Source organism: Prenolepis imparis, unplaced genomic scaffold, assembly GCF_030444845.1.
Source record: "Prenolepis imparis isolate NDT839.2.m4 unplaced genomic scaffold, iyPreImpa1.0 SCAF_2, whole genome shotgun sequence".
Taxonomy (NCBI): domain Eukaryota; kingdom Metazoa; phylum Arthropoda; class Insecta; order Hymenoptera; family Formicidae; genus Prenolepis; species Prenolepis imparis.
This window is the reverse complement of record NW_028141160.1, coordinates 11,238,391-11,258,583: the sequence shown is the minus strand read 5'-3', so window position 1 is coordinate 11,258,583 and position 20,193 is coordinate 11,238,391. Positions and strand designations below refer to the sequence as shown.

At 36.8% G+C, this 20,193-nt stretch overlaps 1 protein-coding gene across 5 annotated transcripts in view; it reads right to left on the bottom strand.

The window, feature by feature from the left end:
* The window catches only part of LOC145933172 (puratrophin-1), a 322,624-nt gene that overhangs the window by 27,324 nt on the left and 275,107 nt on the right, over positions 1-20,193 (bottom strand). For all 5 annotated transcript variants that reach the window (XM_083032711.1, XM_083032712.1, XM_083032713.1 and 2 more), the window contains one exon: positions 18,278-18,403. In XM_083032711.1, the coding sequence (XP_082888837.1) occupies positions 18,278-18,403 (126 nt within the window). The remainder of the gene's footprint in view (positions 1-18,277; positions 18,404-20,193) is intronic.

Sequence of the window (20,193 nt, the reverse complement as noted above, 5' to 3'; positions counted from 1 at the left end):
TGAAGAACCTGTTTCTGCGTATGCGGTATAAAATAATCCTCAGTAAAATTAAAAAGAAAAAATAATACATGGCAAAGCATATACTCGATGCATTAACACTATGTTACTACATTATGACAATTTCAATTAGTTTTATAATTCTCTCTTTCTATATATTCTGTATTTCTTTCTTTATATCTATCGTCACTGTATTAATGCAGAGAGTTGCGAAAATGTATACAAAAATTATTATCTACACGATAATCAAAATAAAATTCTGAAATAATATAGAGACATATAATTCAAGATGTGTAAACGAGTCAATAAAATATCGATTAAGATAGCAATCGGAGCGTTGGCACATCTAGATAACATCTAGATAGTTGGTATTCTTGGTAGCAAAAGGAAACACGGTTCCAAAGAATTATTTTCATCGCAGATAGAAGTACGACTAAGATAATCGTTATCGGTATCATAACTTTACTACGTCTAGATATATCCGATGCGTGAAAATTTCAATACAGTGTTCAACACAGGGAAGAGAGAACACACCTTTCCGTAGCATTACTTGGCAAATGCGCGCATTATCGGGATACGCTTTTAATGCCTCGCGTTCACCGACTATACGCAAGCAACCTTTCTCAATGCAAATCTTATTAGCAACATTAACGTACTCGTTGGCGATAAGACACGCATGCCAGTGCAGATAAGAGACTTAAGGTCGATCGTTTTAAGCCGCTCGTTCGACGATCGGCCCCTTAGCATCTCCGGCGTATTTTACGAGCTCGCAATTCACCCACGCAGCTAGATTCAAGTACACGTATCCAGCAAAGCAGGTATTATGTCAAGTTGGAATCGAAAGCGTATATACATGATCGCATGTGTGAATAAGAGACGCGTCAGCCACACCAAATAAATTCTAGAGATCATGACACTCGCCAACGCATCGACAAGTCCGGTGTACGAGAGACGATTTGTTAGATTATCTTAGAGATATGCATTTCTCGATACTAAAGAATGTCGAGGATCACCCGCGAAAGCTGAAATAACATTTCGCTGATTGAAACGCGAAATGCAATATATCGATGCAAATATCCAAAAAAACAATGATAAGAAATGACTACCATCTCGAATCGATATGATTCGCTTGATTTCTGACACCAAGATTTTCATAAAAAAATATAATTTCCCGTTAAATTTCCTTGATAAATAAACCACCGTACGGCTTATTTATCAGATCATCTAACACGATGACTACAATAATTAATCATCGATAATAAACATAGCTCAATAAGTTTAATGATAATTATGTGTTGATTTAAAAAAAAATTATTTTTTTTTTAAATAATTTATGAACCGCGATGGAAGATTCGTCGAAACAAGTTTGCTCTCCATTAAAATTTAATTGAAATCCCCGCTAATATTGAGAGGTCCGATAATTATGCATTAAACTAACGGAACAGAAGCATCTATACGCGCTCAGGATCGAACGGGACGACACGCGAGAGGATTAAAATATGTAAGAGGTTAATGGATGCGCAATCGCGAACATTTCGCAACAGGCGCAAAACCCGTACTCATCCCTTCTCGTGAAGAAATTCAAGTGCACATTCTGAGCCGGTTGCTGGCAGCACGTTTATGTCAAGGCGCGAGGCGAACGTCAAGTCAGCTGTGCCAGGTAAATTCACACTCACAGATCGAGGTGCTCGCCAACGCAAATACCCGAAGGAGCTTTGCGCAACAGACGAGATCGATTCGCATCTAAATACCACCATCGCGGCCGTGTGGGTGCTTTAAAGGGGAACGCAGATCGTAGATCCGCGAGCGATTTGCGCGGGAGAGAACGAGAGATGCGCATCTTTTCGCGACGAAATTGCGCGATTTATTCGCGTATAAAACACGCGCCTATTGAATAGGCGCACCTACGTATCGCCGAAGCGATCCGCCGGAAATAATGCGTCTGGACTTGCATCCATTCAACCAGCCGAAACATTCGAGATGCTCGAGACACAGTCTTGCATCTTCTTGAGAAGCACGAGAGATGCAACTCGAGTTATTCAAACATGCGGTTAAGCGTTTTCGTGTTTCGAATGGAATACGCTCGCTCGCGGAAGCCTCGCGAAACTTACATCGACGACAATATTTCATCATCGGGCAAATCGCTTCGTAAACGTTTATTCTATAAAATGCCTCGTTATTTTTGTTTGTCCAAAACCGGCAAACGAAGCATCTCCGAGCTACTCGCGGCGGATTATTATAAATTACGAGCCGTCCGGTAAGACGAGTTCTCTCTAAGTACTCGCACACATTGATCATCGTTCGCTAATAATTACCATCTGTTACACAGATCGTGGAAAAATGACATATTCATTTATCGATGATGATGATGAGATGCTAAGAGGATTTTACTTTCTAAAAATTTTGTTTTGAATCTTTAGGAATCCCTACATAAATATTTAATGTCAATATAATAAAAATATATATGAAGAATATTTTCAATTTAAAAACTTTTGCTAAATAAAAAATATATTAAAAATAAACAAAGTTTTAATTTATGTCCGATAAAGAAAATAGTAATAATTATGTAAAATTATTTATGTATGTATTATTTCCTGCATATGTTATCATTTGCGTAGGAAATGGCAACCACTTTTTTATTTATTTGTTTATCGGTATGAAATATGTAAAAATTATAGCCTTTGCGAACAGATAGCTCAATATGGAAGCAGCCTGAGACTCTTAAAAATGTCACTCACTTTTAATCTGGGTACCGAGGCCGATCTGCCGTTGATTCTTCTGCGTCTCAAGATTCTTGCCCGTTCGCGATCCCTTCTGGTACACCTGACATCTTGCCGCGGCGCCAGACCAATTTGAGGTGCATCTTCAAGGGACCGCACTCCAAGCAGGACGCAGCCTTCGTCCTCGCTAACACCCGCCACCGCGCTACCGCAGTTCCGCATTCCATCGGCACCCGTGTCACTCGTTATCGTGCACTGTGACAGATCCTCGATGGACCTCGAGGATGTTTTAGCACCAAGCCGATGTCTCCTCCGCTCGATGACAAAGGACGAGGCTCTTGCGCGCCGAGCGAGATCAATCTGCGGCGCGACGACACGCCTAGCGATCAGCTGCTCCGCCTTCGTCACGAATTCCTGCGATCTGCTCGACCGCGATTCAGTTCTCGAGCGATACTTGGTTGTCTGAATCCCATCGATGACGTCGCGACTCGACGAAGGCGTGTTCCACTCTAAGCTCTCGAGGCAAATCTGTTGTTCGGTGTCCCTGGTTCTTTCCGCTCGATCATTTGCATTCTCGCGCGACTGTCCTTTGATTCTCGAGCAATCATCCGTGGAGATCGGCTCGCTACTTTCCGGCGCAGAAGCGGTCCTTCTCAAAACGCGTTCTCGTGCCTCTATTTTGGAAAACACCTGGATCGATCGCGTCAACGTATCGCGATACTGCGGATTCACCACTGTCGTGTGTCCGTCCTCCTCCACGGTATTCTCGCGATTGACAATCTCGCCCGGCACTTTCCACGTCGTCCTATCAATCTCTCGAGTCAGGACGAAACTCGCGCTTCTCCCCTTAAGGGCGTGCGCGTCGTAATACCTGCGCGACGGACCCTTCCAGGATCGATTCTTGCGAAATTCTCGTAGCTTCTCCGGAGACTCAGGCTTCTCGGATTCGCTGGTCTTCTTCAAGATGCCTGACGGCACGATGCGCTTATTGACCTCCAGCGTCGTCGCGCAGTTGTCGCCCTCGCGACGCTTCAAATCGACATTACTGTCGTCGTCGACTCGTTGTTCCTCGGGTCGCGACGACGACGTCTCGTATGCTCCGTCGACGTCGACGCACTGACGTACGGAGATCAGACGGCAGCCGCCGTCGTCGTCCCCACTATCCTCTTCGTTGATATACATCCGAAATAACTAGGCGTCGCGCGTCATCGTCGCGTCACAACGCGACACTTTATCGCGAAATTGAACGCACCAACTTACTTCCTTTGGATAAAAAAAACTGCCGACTCTTCGGGATCTCTCAAGTTACTCTTCTTGCCGAGATGGACCGAGAGAAATCTCGTAATTTGTCAAAATGTATTTGTGCGCGCAGTTTCACGGAAAATCTGCCAAAATCACAGATTCGAAGAATGAAATCGAAATCTCTCTGCGACGTCGGTGATAAATATTATTTAAAAGGGGCTTTCGGGAAATTTTTCTTAAACCGTGTGCTTTTTTTGGTCTCAAGCTACGAACATCAGCAGTGGATGCTGCCGTGTACTCAGGCTATTAATTAACGTCTCGCCGAGATGTCTCGTTTCGGTCATACGTTTGAATGATCTTCTGTATAATTAATCGAGAGGAAAGCATACCTTTCAATATCATCTCTGTTATAATGTAACAGGTTGTCTTTTTGCATGAATAATGTATAGAATAAAAAAATCAAGTCTTGAAAATAAGGTCGTATATAAATTGCAATTTGTTGCTTTCCCAAAAGTAATTAGCGATCATCTTTTAAATTTTTTTTTTCCAGAGTATATAATATATATTATCCCATATCAATTTCACTTTTACCGTTAATATCTCGAGCAGAGAATGCAAAATACATTATTGATAAAAAAACCAGTGTAATTAGAAAGAATTTGATACTTATTCACAATAATTTCCTCGAAAAATCTTGTGATATTTTTTGAGTCTTGAAATATATTGACGTGGAATAATCTCGTCCGTTATGTTCGTGTGGATATGTGTTAAAATAATAACCGCTTTTACATTCGACGCCAAGTCTCATTGGAATTCGTCCCACGTCGAGTTATACGCAAGAAAGAAACACAAGTGCTTTAACAATTTAAAGATAATAGCTTCTTCATTCTTTACAATTAGCAGATAATTATGCAACAGCATTGAAATTTTTCACGATAAAATAGCGACCTTGGAAACCTTCTTAGAATCAAAAATCAAGAATTTACGTGTTAAAAACCCATAATGTTTCGTTCCTCAGACAATTGACTTTTGCAAAAGTTTTGTGTAGCAACATTACTTGGCAGATATTTCACTTAACATACATTGTCCACTCGAGAATCGTCAGACATAATGAAGAAAAGCAATTTTCTAGATATTTTTTAAATAGTCCAATATACAATTAAGGCCAGAATTCTAAATTTAGTGAGAAAGCTCCTGTCTAAAGCAATTTGCCATTGCGAAAGCCGATAAGTATCAGCGAGCTCGATCGATCTTCAGTATCGCGCTAGCGAGAGATCGAAGCAGACAGCGTGTGCTGCGTCACGCATAATTGTATTACCGTAATTAGTGCTCGTTAGATCCCTCGCGACGTCATCTGTCGCAACGTTTGGCGCTTCGTCGTAGTGCAAATCACTATCATAAGACACGCTGTTAAAACGTGTTTTACAAATGAAACCACTTGTAAATCAAATCGAAGCAAGATGAAAGATGAAGATGAAATTCATCGAAGGGAAAGGAGGAAATGTAAATCTTACGTAACGTAATTTTTACAAATTAAGATTTGCGTCAACACCATCATCCATTTGATTGTCGCACTCACATGTAAGTGTCTTCGCCGAATAAATTTCACATATTAATAATTACAACATTACTTTTATCGTCAAATTTTTGTTTTCAAAATAGATCCCCCCGAATCTCGATTAATCAAGCCGAAGATCTTCAAAAGGGGTTGAAGATCCATCTACACCCTCTGTCGCAATTTTTCGCGCACCGCAAAAGAAAAAAATTTTTTTTTTTTTTTAGTTTCTATCTCGATCAATCACCACCGATAAACGGGGGGTTGCACTCCCCTGGTTTAGCATAGGTCGAACACGCGCGAGCGGAAAAAGAGACGCACAGACGTCGAGCGCCGATGGCCTACTGCGCCGGCACCTAATCCCATAGAGCCGGTACGGCGCGCTGTACGAGATACAGCGCACCGCGTGCACAGTGCGCGAGCGCGTGTACATGCACGTATACAAACACCATCGTTACATGGGACACGTACGTATACACGCAAATATGCGACACACACAAACATATACGCACACCTTTCCATTCCGTTCCGTTCCATTCGAACCGCGCACCTCGCGTCTAAACTCTCACCGGTGTTCGGGTCTCTCGCCACGCCACGCTGCGCTGGTTTCATGTCTCTTTCATGGTATGTGCACGTGTGCAATATGTATGTATATATGTATGTATGTATGTATGTGGGTATGTGTATTGACGTTTTGCCGCCGCTGCCGTCGACGTCAGGATCCAATCGAGGACCGATTGCCAGCACTCTTGGCATGGAATGCCTTTTCCTTTCGGAAACCAGCTCGGATCACGGACCGGTTACAACCGCGATACTGCGCACGCACGGCAGAGAATTATTGGGAATTATCGAAAATTGATACTAGAACGGGAAGGGTCTAAAAGGGGTACCCCGAAGGTGCAGATAATGCGGAGAAGTTCGTGTGAAAGTATCGCTTGTCTTGAGACTTTGTTCTTAGAAAATGTAAACATCTAGAAATCACGCAATAAAAAAATATTTTTTTAGATTTATATTTTTATATGGATTTACCATAGAATCTATATGCTCCTTTTCCTGATTAATATTCACTACAACACAAGAGATATCTAAGAAAATTAAAGTTTTAAAGTATCATTTCTTCTCATTGTTTTATAAAATTTTGCTAATCTTATGAAAAAATCAATCTCAAAGTTTATATTCAAGGAATATTGAACCTTAATTGTTAACTTTGATATTAACATTCTATAATACAAAAAAATTATTTAAAATTATTTAAATTATTAATACAAAAAAAAATATTTATACTATATTTTCGTGCTTCTTCTTTTTCACATAAGTCACATAATATATTTAAAAAATGAGTTTAATTATACATCTACTTTCTATATTCTGGTTTAATTAAATATATGTTTCAGAATTATAAAATTCAAATTATATTTGAAGTCTTTTTATAGTCATTGACTATAAAATTATCGACGTCTCTTTTTCACGTACACAATCGAGAGATATCATTTCAAAAAAATGCCCTGCATGGTTTTGAACTAATAAAGGTAGTGTACTTTCGTGAAAACATCATCAGATAAAAGCCCTATATAGACATTTTCCATTCGTGGGTTGCATTCGGTGTAAAGTTTCACTCTACTTTGCATATTTGTAGTCATTATTGAACCTTCATCTATTTTCTTCTTGTTTAATTTTTTTCTTGGTTAACCACACATTGAAGAAAGAAGGTATCATATAATTTATCAAGTTTAGAAAATATCTCTTTTAATCTACTTTCTTTAGAATAATTTATTCGCAATGTCTTTCTCGTGTGATATCAAATATTTTTCGATATAATAAAAATAAAGTCTGCTCGTGATGCAGACGAAACTCGAGACATAATTAGCTTTCAAGATTTTGTGTCTTGTATCATATTCCAAGAAACACATTCAATGCAAAAGATGTTTTATCGTATAATTTTTGTTCTCATATTAATTATTTTTTTGTTTCTTTATTAATTAAATAAAATAAATTATTAAATATCTCTGCAAAAGTCATATACACCTCAAATAATAAATAATTGTAATAATAATAATAAAGTTGCAAATTTTAAATCTCGGAAAGACACAAATTTATTCGCGGTTTCACTAACTTGATATTGTAAAAAAAAAATGCGCAAACTCTTCAATAACCTCCAATCGATATGCCTGATAAAAGGCTTTCACATAAGAATATTTGCATATATATATACACTCCAACTGGAGAGTTACAGAGAGCTACAGTGAGAATGCTTGCACGTGCCGCGTACGCGAATCCGTTTACGCACGTGCTGACGGGATTTTATTAATTGTTCGGCACAGGCCGCCCATTCGCTTTGACACGTGATCCCAGGATGTTCTACCCTAGGATCATATATGTCACCATTAATTATAGTACGCGCAAACATATCGACCAGCCCGTGTGGATAACGAGCTCGTGAGAAATAATCGTCAGCTTATACTGAATTATCGTAAATTTCACGGTAATAATAATCGTTCTTAATCAGCGTACTCATTATCCGCTTCGTTGGAATATAAAATATTAAAATAATTGGAAGCCTTAACGAGAATAACTAAATATTTTGACACGGATTTTTTTTATTTTAATAAAATCATTAAAAATTTATTATCCTACTGTAATTAACTTTTCCTTATAATATAGATTTAAATGAATATGTTTATATGTACGTCTATTATCTTGTATGATAACTTTAATAAATTTGAATTAAAAACACAATTACAAATTTAAATAATTGTAATAAGAATATATGTCACAATGATATTAAATATAACAATTTTTCTTCTATATATTAATCATGTAAAAATTAAATAGATATTAATTATAAAAAAAATCTCATAAATATAATTATACGAAAAGTATATTCAGGAGATATTAAGTATATTCATTTGCGAGTTGATGGAGAACCATGAGAGATGAGTTCAGAGAAATTTATGCTTTCGTATAGTCGTGCAACAATTCATCCGCGAAATATAATAAGTCTCATCTAACAGAATTAATTAATTTTAACTTTGTACTGCGCTGTAAATTCTGGTTTAGCCACCCGATAAATAAAGAAATTTATATACGCGGATTTGTTTAGAATTATGATAATTAACTATATATTTTGCAACTTCGCGACCTGCGATGAATGAATGAATGCTGAGATCATCGTTAATTTGTTGTTGAACGTATTTTTTTTCACGGATATCTGATCCCTAACATTTAAAACTCGGTTCGTTAATTTTCTCTCGCGTTATCTGACGAAAAAACAGGAGATCCGAACTCCGTGCTGTTTCACCCTTGAATCGATCATGTTGATGTGCGTGATACGTTGCAACAAGGATCTGCTTGGTATTTCAATGTTGGAGCTTATGGATTATCGTGTGATACCTGATGCGGCAGTAAAAAAGAAACGTATCCGCATTAATCGAGTATTATCATCGAAACCATCTCACGTACTCCGATACATATAACTGTACGACGACATATATCTGCGACATATTGGTTTTCGCGCATTATAACGGATTTCATGAACGTGTATTTCATATGACCATGTATGTAAGCTTTAATCGATTTTCTATGAAATTCAAATATGTCTCTCGTAATAGTAAAAACATTTTAAAATCCCAAACAAGAATTTTGAGAAGTTGATATACGTATGAAATCTATCTAAAAAATATATTTTAAAAAAAATTTATAAATAAAATAAAATCAAGAAAATAATCTAGAATTTTATGCTTCAATCAATTTATGCAGAATATAAAATATGGCAAAATAGAAGCTTCAAAGAATATAAAAGCTATATCTACAACTGTTAAAAAAAGAGAGAAAATGCATGCATAATTAAATAGTGATCGATAAATTAGTCGTTAACATTTATAGGTACGTGTTTACGCTCGTTGTGTTCACTTTTATTTCAGAGGGGCGACCGACACCCAGCGTGGAAAAACACTAGAGTCCCACGGTGTGTTAATAGTTCCTTTTAGCTAAAACAACGCTATCTCGCATTCCTTTTAATTCCTAACTAACGAGGTGCTCAAGTACGATTCTCCCGGTGGCACAGAGGCCGGATTATACGGATTATACCGCTTTCATCGCAACTATGCGCCATTGTGTACATGCGTGAGGATTATATGTTACGCAAATGCCGCATTATTTCTTCGAGCTAATAAACTTGTGTCATCGGCTGCAACCTCTCAAACATCCTTGAGTAGATTTATAAATGCTCAGCGTTCTCATTACGATATCGCGAATATCCAACTACGAATGCAAATGTAGTCTACATCCATCGGATTCTCAGACCTCGATTACCGATATCGAGCATAGGTGATCATTGCTTTCTATGCACGGATTATAGTGATTGACAGATGATCTTGATTATCTTAGCACTAGAAAAGCCTGCGTAAAAAGGGTTTCAATGCGGAACGAATCAACCATCTGTATAAGAATAAAATTAAGTTTTTCGATTTAACAATAACGTTTAAGGATTAAATAAAGTAAAACAGTAATTACTGCATATAATAAAATGCATAAAAGTAAAAAGTTACAATATGACATTTTATACATCTGAAAAAAGGCTCGTCTTATTATTGTTAATATATCTTTTTATGATGTGTTTCTACCATTAATTTCCCTATATTACTTGCCAATAATCAAGTATAAATATAGAAAAAATAGGCAAAGAGAACATAACGATATGGAAAAAATTATATAAGCTCAAAAACATAATATACGAGAACTATATCGAACGGGAAATCGGCTCAAGAATCCGGTTTATGACAATTCATGAATAATAACGTCGCGTAAAGAGGAACTCAAGTACAGTTATATTTTCCACTCATTTCTACGCAATACAGGTAGTATACGTTCGAACAAGCATATATGCACGTACATGTCGGTACACCCGACGGGTCACCCACTTCGTTTTTCATGAAGAACACGTATGTAACGTGGCCCTGACTGACCAGTTCAAGATTCCCAAACTAGAAATAGAATAGAATCTCTTGAGTTGTACCGTAACGTCAGCGAAAAAAATACTGCGAGTTGTACGGTAAATTTGTAATTTATTTATTCTGCGGTCAACGAAACGACTGTGGAGTCGAAAACGAGCTACTTCTTGGATTGTGGCTAATAAATATTTAAAGACTGCAAAATAACAATTACGCTCTAACAAAAGCATCATTTCATTCATTTGAAAATACATGTATGGAATGGCGAATTTCTGATTTCCGCAATTCCACAGTTACAGTTACTTCACAATAATACGTTCTCGTGATTTCATCACAATTATTTAATGACACGCTTCTAACTTGCACGTGTTATTAAATTTAAACATACATTCTTAATTTATTATTTCATAACGGTGCATGACGAAATTCTGCGATTCCGTGATCACTCATTCGTCGTATGCTCAGATACTTTAAGAATGAACGTAAGAGATTAGTATGGCTAGCTTATACTAATCTATGATAGAGATAAGGCTCTACTATATTCAAAAAAAGGATTGAAGGAATGGGGCTAATAAGAGCCGGTGCGTCGGAAATAAGAACGCAAAAATTCGTATACTTATTTTTTATTTCTTTAGAACGTTTCGACGTTTTGACTGACACCGTCAAGTATTATATCATACATCATTTGTATCACATGTTAAACTGAAGATGGTCCAAAGAAAGAACCGAAACGTTCTAAAGAAATAAATAAGTATACGAATTTTTGCGTTCTTATTTCCAACGTTCTTATTAGCCCATTCCTTCAATCCTTTTTTGAATATAGTAGAGCCTTATCTCTATCATAGATTAGTATAAGCTAGTCATCATCATCGTTTCTCGATTGCTGATTCACGCTAACAAATCTGCGGTACGAAAAGGTGTTTGACGAATGGAATCTCCTGAGAGACTATGCCAAGTTAAAAATTGTTAGATTAATATGTTATTGCAACAACACGCGGGTTCTTCGTGCACATATTCACACGCGTGTGCGTGCACGATAATCGGCATGCGGGTTCATTCACTTAAAAATGCAATAGAAACAGAGAAAGTGCGCTACGCATAGCTGATTGTGCACGTAGGTGCAATAGAAGAAAAAAAGATAATAAAACGCAATGCACCTTGAGAGATATGTGGGTTAATCGACGATTGCAAGTGGAGCGAAACCCACCTCACACCGGGAGGCGAGATGTTTCGTTCGAGATGTACTTACGGTGACCTTCACCGGATGTCACCTCGCGTCTCATCTCCCTTTCTCTTCCGTTTGGCACTGAGCCGCGCGTGTAATGTGCGTGAGAAACGCGTCTTTGTATGCGGAATGATATTTCAAACACAGATTCTTCCGGACTGTGCCATCGCCTTGGGCTTAAATTGGCTATAAATACTTGGCGCCAACATTTTGGACCGTCGATTATTCTCGCAGCAGTTACTTTCTATTAGCTCTTCAAAACAAACATGTTTTCTTAAAACATTATCATATTATACTTTATTAATTTTTTTCAAGAAACACGATGCGCTTATGTATATCTACTTCGGCTTGTTAAATTAAATTTCATAAATTTGGTAAATAAATAAAGAGAAATTCATCTATTTATTTATCTATTTGATAAAAACTGATAAATAGAATATTATGTTACTAATCTATAATAAACGCAGATCTCTCGCGAGAAGTCAATTGTACGATCATAAAATTTTATTAATACATATCGGTCTATTTGCCATTGTTCTTGTTAATGCATCATTAAATTTCAGCACACGTACATAATTGTTGGCCTTCATATATAATTATTTGCAGAGTCATGTATATGGCAAGGCTTATTCGTTAAACACGAGTGCAAATTTGATTCACAATCAGTAAAATTTTTGTAATATATTGTCAAGCGATCATAAATCAAAATCGAGTTTTAATAAAGTCAAAATAAAAGAATTGAGTCAAAATAAAATCTATCCTATTACGATAATTAACTTTTAGAAACAAGTATGATTACATAAAGTGGGAAATAGCAACAGGGAATAGCACATAATTTATGTGTAAAACATAATCGTATCGTTCCAAAGTCTCTCAGATTTTATTTATTAAGTTTGTCGTGACTCATTACATTAATGCTAAGGCGCGGCATTTTATGGTTTCTTCCTCTAAACGTGAGCGTCAAGCGCACGTATTGCCTAACATAACCATTGTACTATGCGTCGTGAGAAAAAGATAACGTAAGTGACATTGAGTCGTCATTTTTACGGAGACGCGAATAATCGAATGGCCCTCTCGGAAGGTTATGCGAACCAGTTTATAATTGCATCAGATTTTTAGAGAACTGTTGAAGGAAACATTATTTTTGCACGATATTGCGACACAACTAGCATAGAACAAAACTCGGCTAAACGTAAAAATTTCAACGAAACGGAACCGCGCAAAAATACCGCGCAAAAATATATCACTTACGCGGATGATTGTTGTTGCCTCGATCACCGATACATATTTTGTCTGTAATTTGCAATGAAAAAGAGTTGTGCAATCTTTATATATGTGAACTATTTCGTCATTCTTTTATCAACAAAAAATATACCTGCGATAGCTTATCGTTTTATTTAAAATTCAGTTGCAATTTTACGAGCAAATTTACATCATGCCGAGAATATTGCCAACCAACTTGCAAATAACTTCTGCACCGTCGCAAATGGATTAAACGACTATCGCGCAACAGATGTTGCATTCAGACGAGGAGGACCATCTTCCTTTTACTCGCGATAAATCTATCGTGCATTAAGTGGGTGTTACGCGTGGGGTCGAACACGATTATTAAGCGATTACGCACTTTCGCACTGGTGGGCAGTTCCGCGCGATAGACGAAATCACAAGGGGCGCAACAAAAAAATTGGGGACTATGCGATAAAGTTAGACTACGCAAAAAGTACCCATGTGCCTCTATAAATGCTACTTAGTGCCCAATAAACACACTCGATTAAATTCATTGATACCAAACGTAAATGATTGAATCGAGCTAGGAAGAACAGTCATTCTTTTTTCAATATAAAAATAAATTTTACAGAATAAAATTATTAAAATTTAATGTGTTGAATTAATATATTAAAAATTCTTAAGAAATTTATTCTAAAATTTATTTAAATTGTTATATTTTGTGCTGTTAAAATTTGTTTATTAATTTGTTTCCAAAACATAAATTTTAAAATTTCATTCTTATTAGAATACCTAATTATCTGATACTATGCAGTATCGTCTCAACTAAATCTCCTTTTGAGAATGAATAAATGGCAAATTAAGTAATTCGATAATTGTGAGCCTTTTTATTTTTAAAATCACTTAAAGTATTATGAAAAGAATGCTTTGACTATGCGGCACATCAGATGCTAGACAGCATCGTCGTCTTGATCATCGCGTGATTGTGATGGAAAGTTGTATCCCGTTTGTAGTTGTATTAAAAGAATATAGCTAACTAACAAGCATATAAAAGAATATACCGAACTAACAAGCATAACCGCCTTGTGCTGATTTGCGCTTTTGCAATCAGATTTTGAAACTGATTTGCCGATCGCGATTCGTGACACGACCACACGGTGGTATCAAAGAGCACTTTGACCGGATGTGAATATTGTAATCATTCAGTGAATAACTCCGAGATATTAATGCAATTATTACGTCGAGATAAATTTAAAAAAGTGTCACATTAATCATTGTCTAATCATTATGGCATTATTAAACCATTATAAAAAAAGAAGAATACTCATAAGATGCATAAAATGCTTGTAAACAAAAATTGAATTTTATTTATAAAAATAAATTATATCAAAAAATTATAATATAATGAAGATAAAATCTTGGTTTTTAAAAACGCGTTTGATTATCTGCATTACTTTCTTAAAATTGTATTGTATAACTACAAATAAATTTAGTCTTTATGTTTATTATATAATTGATTGAGATAATCTAAATATTATTTGAATGTGCTATTTAGTTTTTAATTATTTCTTTGATTTAGATTCGAGATAACTTTTTTTTATCTTAATTATTTTTTTCCAATCTGTGAATTTGAACAATTAATTGAATGTTTAATAGAAAAGTGTAAATAAGATTCTATTTTCCTTTACATTGAATTATATTTCGATCGCATAATTTTTGCCACTTTCACGATCGATCGTTAAAATTCCTCAGAGTGCGTTACACTCAACGTTGGATGTTTAATAAGAATCGCGCGCGACCATACCTTGATTCGCGAAGTAAAGATAGCGGTTTCTAAACGATGGAATTTCTTTTCGAGCCGATCAGAATCGGCTGTGATTTCACGAGCCGCGATCGTCGTCGTTATAGGTGGCGACATAATGCCTCGTTCTTATTCTTGGCATGGCTTCTTCGCCTTTTCTGCCGATGGTGTGTCATGTAATTGGGTTACGAGAACGCCGTATAGGTCATTACGAGCCTTGACGATTCCTCGACATTATCCTGTCCCACCGCATACCATCGCGGCCTTAACAACGTTTCGTACTTTGATCAGTTCGACGGGCTATTTTTCGACGCTTATCTCACTCGAAGTCTACGACAACTTTTACTTTTCTTATCAACAACTGCAGTACGCGTATTACCTAACGTCACGAATATTTGCGAGTATAATATTCGCTAGAAAAAGATCAAGACGATTTGAAATGACTGCGAACCGATCCGACTTTAGCTCTCTATATTACGCATAACGTAAGATGAATTAGTCCCGATTATTATCTTAAGATACACCGCGACGATATCGCGTCTTTTTGAAATAATTAGATGAGCATAATTTTCATCGCCATTAAACTTACGGCGGCATTCAATTGATCACTCTCTTCGTCGAACAACTCCGTCGTGTAATTACTCGATGCTCCATATACCGTTCGCTCGTCGAGGATCGAAACGTGGATCGCGCGTTCAATAATAAATCGCCAATAACTTTGTTCCAGTTCCGTCAAGATGACCCAAATAATATGCTTTTTCGACCATCGCGGCAATAATCGGTGACAATTATGACAGCGTGTAGGTAGCCCAATGGGGGTCAATAGGCCGAGAAAAAGATTTTAAAAAAAGAAAGAAAAAAGGAAAACTGGGAGAAGATACGAGAGATATGTACATTTTTGGATAATGACCATGCGCTCGAGCGTATCCCATATGAAACAGATAATTGAAGTAGGTGCAACGTGATTAATTAATGTCCTGCACAATCGATCGTTGGACCCGGCCAACCGGCTTTTATATCTCGTTGATCGTTCGCCTCGCATTGCCGTGAAACTGATTAATTAAGTAACAACTGTCTGGATCATCGACGAGCCTTTATTGTGCCCTGAAACTGTCTGCGTTACGCGCAGACTTCGAGAGAAAGTTTAGTCTGTCGCAAGAAGGAAAAACAATCGCGGAACGTCGATTTCGTTCGCAATAAATTTTCCACGACGAGAGAGACTGATCGAGGACCAAAGATATTATTATCACGCTAAATTGCGACTCCGTCGCGTAACGCTTCATAACGTTTAATATGATCGTTCCCGTTTAATTGCTACACCAAATTTCACGTAACTGCACGTAATTAACCTAACGAAAATGTATGCTGTCTGGCCACAGTTCTTATTTTATTTTTTCATAATTCTTTCAATATTATCGAGTTTACTTGCAGTAACTGTGTAAACGGATGTTAATATGTAATTAGCAATTATTGTCGACAAATTGAATACGTACTTTCGCTTTATGTTATTTCTATGAAAATAAAATCGCAATTATATGTTAAGAAGTAAACACTTTCTGCGCAAATAATTAATATATAAGAGGAAAAAATTTACGACAAATTAATTGCAGATTGATGATTCCAATTAATCGCTGATGGAATATTAAAAAAAGATTGGAAAAACTATACAGTATCAGTAACTTTAAGAAAGTTTCGAGAAATCATGAGAAAACTACCAGTTTGCAGGTCGAAAGCACAACAAGTTTCATCAATATTCGTTATCAAAGAACGGAAGTATGTGCTCGCAGACATCAATCGTTGTCGTGCTATTGATCGAAGAAAGGACATCGGTACGCACTTACTTAGGAATGGAGATTCAAGTTTCACTCGTTGTGAGAGTGTTAGTCAATTCTTCATTATTCGGCTTAGCTGGTAGTAAGTGTACGACTCTAATTGCGGAACTTATTCAAGAAGACGGCTCCTATATCCGTAAATTAATGATCACGATCGAATCGGCTCATTACACAGCGCCGGAGAGATTCTAATTAACTAGGTGGCCCGTGTCAAAAGGAAAATAATTGCCGCTATTTACGGCGCACCTACAGTTCTCCAACTATTCTAATTTACGCGCCGTGCTTGGTAAGTCGAGAAGAACTATGTCTGTTTGTTCGAAGAACACCTCAGCAGACGGCGCCACGCGATTAGTGGATTGACTTACCGATTAAAGAGAAAATACTGACAAATGTGTATAAAATTTAACGATAACTCAAATAATTTTTACACGAATCAGTAGAAAAATATGTTGTAAAAGAACGATACAGATTTGTAAAATGTTACACATAAAAAAATCTATTATCGACAGAGAAGAGAAAGATCAGGTTTGTAGTTGACTATCTAACTGCAAGCTAAGCAAGTAGATAAAACAGTGATCTGTTGCATAGTTATAGTTATTAATTTTGCACTGCGATAATTATTTATAATGAATTTAAAAAAGAAATTTACGTGGCTTGATTTTTGTCAGTATTAATTTTTTTTTTTTAATTAATCAACAATTATCTCTTTGTCTCAGAGAAAATAACAACATAAAGAGAAATCAATAATAAATTACTTTGTTATAACATTTCATCATTATAAGCAATGAGACGATTAATGCAATTATATTCAAGCGAAATGTGAAAAGAATTGAAAGCGTAACTCTGTGACAATTTTTACAAACATTTTCAATGAAATATTTAACATATATGTGTTGCTTTTTCTAAGAAACAAATGATGCGTGTGCTTAACAATTTGCATACTACAAATTGGCGTACAAATGAATCGTCGAACGAAATCACATCGGTTATATTTTTTAAACAAGTATCATATCAACCTTACGCGCTGACGTTGCACGTATCACATAAATCGTCTTCGAGGAACAGTGATAATTAATGCAAACGAATGACCGGGCACATCTCATAAAGATCACCGTCTTCAAGCATATTTTACTTCCACGAATTAAACCAGCGAGAGATAAATCCGTCCAAATGCAACAGAGAAATAAAACCTTTCCCTTAATCATATGCAGTTACTTTTAATTTGCGCGAACATTTCGCAGGAATGAATATATAGCTGAAGTTATCTCGATGAACATCTTCATCGCTCCTGTCTTTTACCGTCCTCTATTCTGTATATTTTAAGGACACACTTTCGATCTGACCATATTAAGTCTACAGATGCAAGAGAAATAATCATTTTTTTCGTCTCCCTCTCTTTCGGTTTCGTCACGACTTCTTCCGCGTTAGTTGTTCAACTCCGTTGGCAGATAAATAATTTAAAAAAAAAAAGGTGGAAGAGTGCGCGCACTCTTGGCAGGGGTCTTTGCAACAGTTCGCCTGTCACAAAGGAATCTTTTATTATCTCGCGCTTATTGCAATCACCTTTTGAGTACTCGACGGAATTTCTTTCGCATCGAAGCGTGACGGGCGGCTCAATGGGTCGCGAAAAAAAGTGAAATCGTCTCTTAGGAGAGCAACTCAATTCTTGGGAGACTCTCCTTTCAATTCCATTAACCGCTATAGGACAATCAACATGTGCGTTACTTACCATCGACGTGAAATAAAACTTCTCGAATTCGCGCTCGTGAAGCCTCGCTGACGCCAAGTTCGTCGCTGCGTGCTGTGCGTGCTTCGACAGAATGTCCTCACCCTTCTTGCAAAGCCACGATAGTATCTGTAACAAAAAAATTAGAACAATATTCTTAATCTTCGTCCAATATTATCGATAGTCAAAGATCAGTTTTCAAAACTTAATTAATAGAAAATTTTTAAAAATTTAGTTAGTGAAACAGCATACATATTAAGTAATTGACAAAAATCGGTCTTGATAATTTTCAAAATGAGAAAGTATACGTTTAAAAATATTTAGCACATTCTATCTTTTTACGATTATTTTTTTCGACGTTAATTTCGGAAATAAAGGCGATGAAATAACAAGCAGAGAAATGTCAGTTGTCAGTTGATGGTCTGTGCCTTTCATTTGCACTTTATTTCGCTTGCTTTGCTTCCGTATTCTTGAATGAGCTGTCGAGTAAGTCGCAGACAAAACTGCAGTGCACATCAAATGATGCTTTAAAGCGTAACCGGTCCTGAAAGAGTTTTTATATTATGCATAATAGTAATCACTTTATACTCTCTTTCTTCTTCGAAAATTCGCAGACTTTCTAAATACATTCGTGAATCGAAAGCATATTTAAAAGTTTCTATTTCTCTCTTAATAATTACGCCCCCTATTTTCGCATCGTTAACATCAAACGTTAAGTATTGGGGGTAGAAAAATGGGGCTCTCGTAAAACGATGGGCGGACTTATATCGAGCAACGGTTAAAACGTGAGACCATCCTCGTGAAACGACGCACACAGTTTCGCCCGACATGGTGAGAACGTTGTGTCGGTATTTAGTACAGCTGGACAGTGAATAATCGCCGCGCATCCGAATTCGCCGGATAATTAAGGCTCTCCGATGCGGCTGTCCCTGACTTGGCAGCCGCGAGAGAGTTATTTATGGTAGTTGCACGGGGATACACACATCCGTGGATTATGAAAGATATATAGTGTGTCGCTCCATTTCAATATAGATATAATACAGCAGCTCGCAGATCAATGACTCCCGTCGTGATTAGTCATGTCTTACGCAATTTCTCTGCAAGACGATTTCTACCGACGCGATGCTCGCGATATTTCTCGTTACGCAATCGCACGATCCTCATTATGACATAATCGTGATGGCAGGACAGGAGCGATTCTTTGATAACGATCGGGCCATATCAAACGCATGCTCTCGTTCAGGATTGCCACATTTTCCGTCATGCTCCAGAACCCTCAAACAAACGATAGATGTATCGTTCGAGGTATTATTGCTTATGACTTATGACGACTTAATGTTTGCTTGATCGACGTATTAATCGTCTGCACGATGATTCAGCATACATTTATAACGTTGGATAGTTATAGTAAAAAAATTACAGAATTTAATAAATTTAATAAAATGTCAAAATAAATTATTAGATATTTATCTCTGGAACATGTGTGCATTTGCGTGAACGAGAGGAAATAATAAAAAATCAAAAATTTGCACGAAGCAGAATATTAAGTCTGTAATCTGCAAGTATTATAAATTGTAAAACTAGACTTACATATATTGAAACATTCTAAATAGCAGCTATCGATAATTATCATTATTATTTTTCGTTAGGCAAAATAAAAATTAATCAAAAAATAAAATAAAGTCCATAATTTCATTTAATTATATTTATCTTTTTGTCTTAATTAAAAATTAGCCTCATCTACCTAATTTAGCTTATAAATGATCTTTGGCTCGATGCCACTGCGTTTCCTGCGTCTCGATAGTTTCACCTGTCACACACATGCCATCGAAGGCCGTAGTCTCCTCGAAGGAAAACAAGTACGACGCATGCATCGAAGATCTTGCTGATAATTAGACCACCTCTATGTGTACATCGCG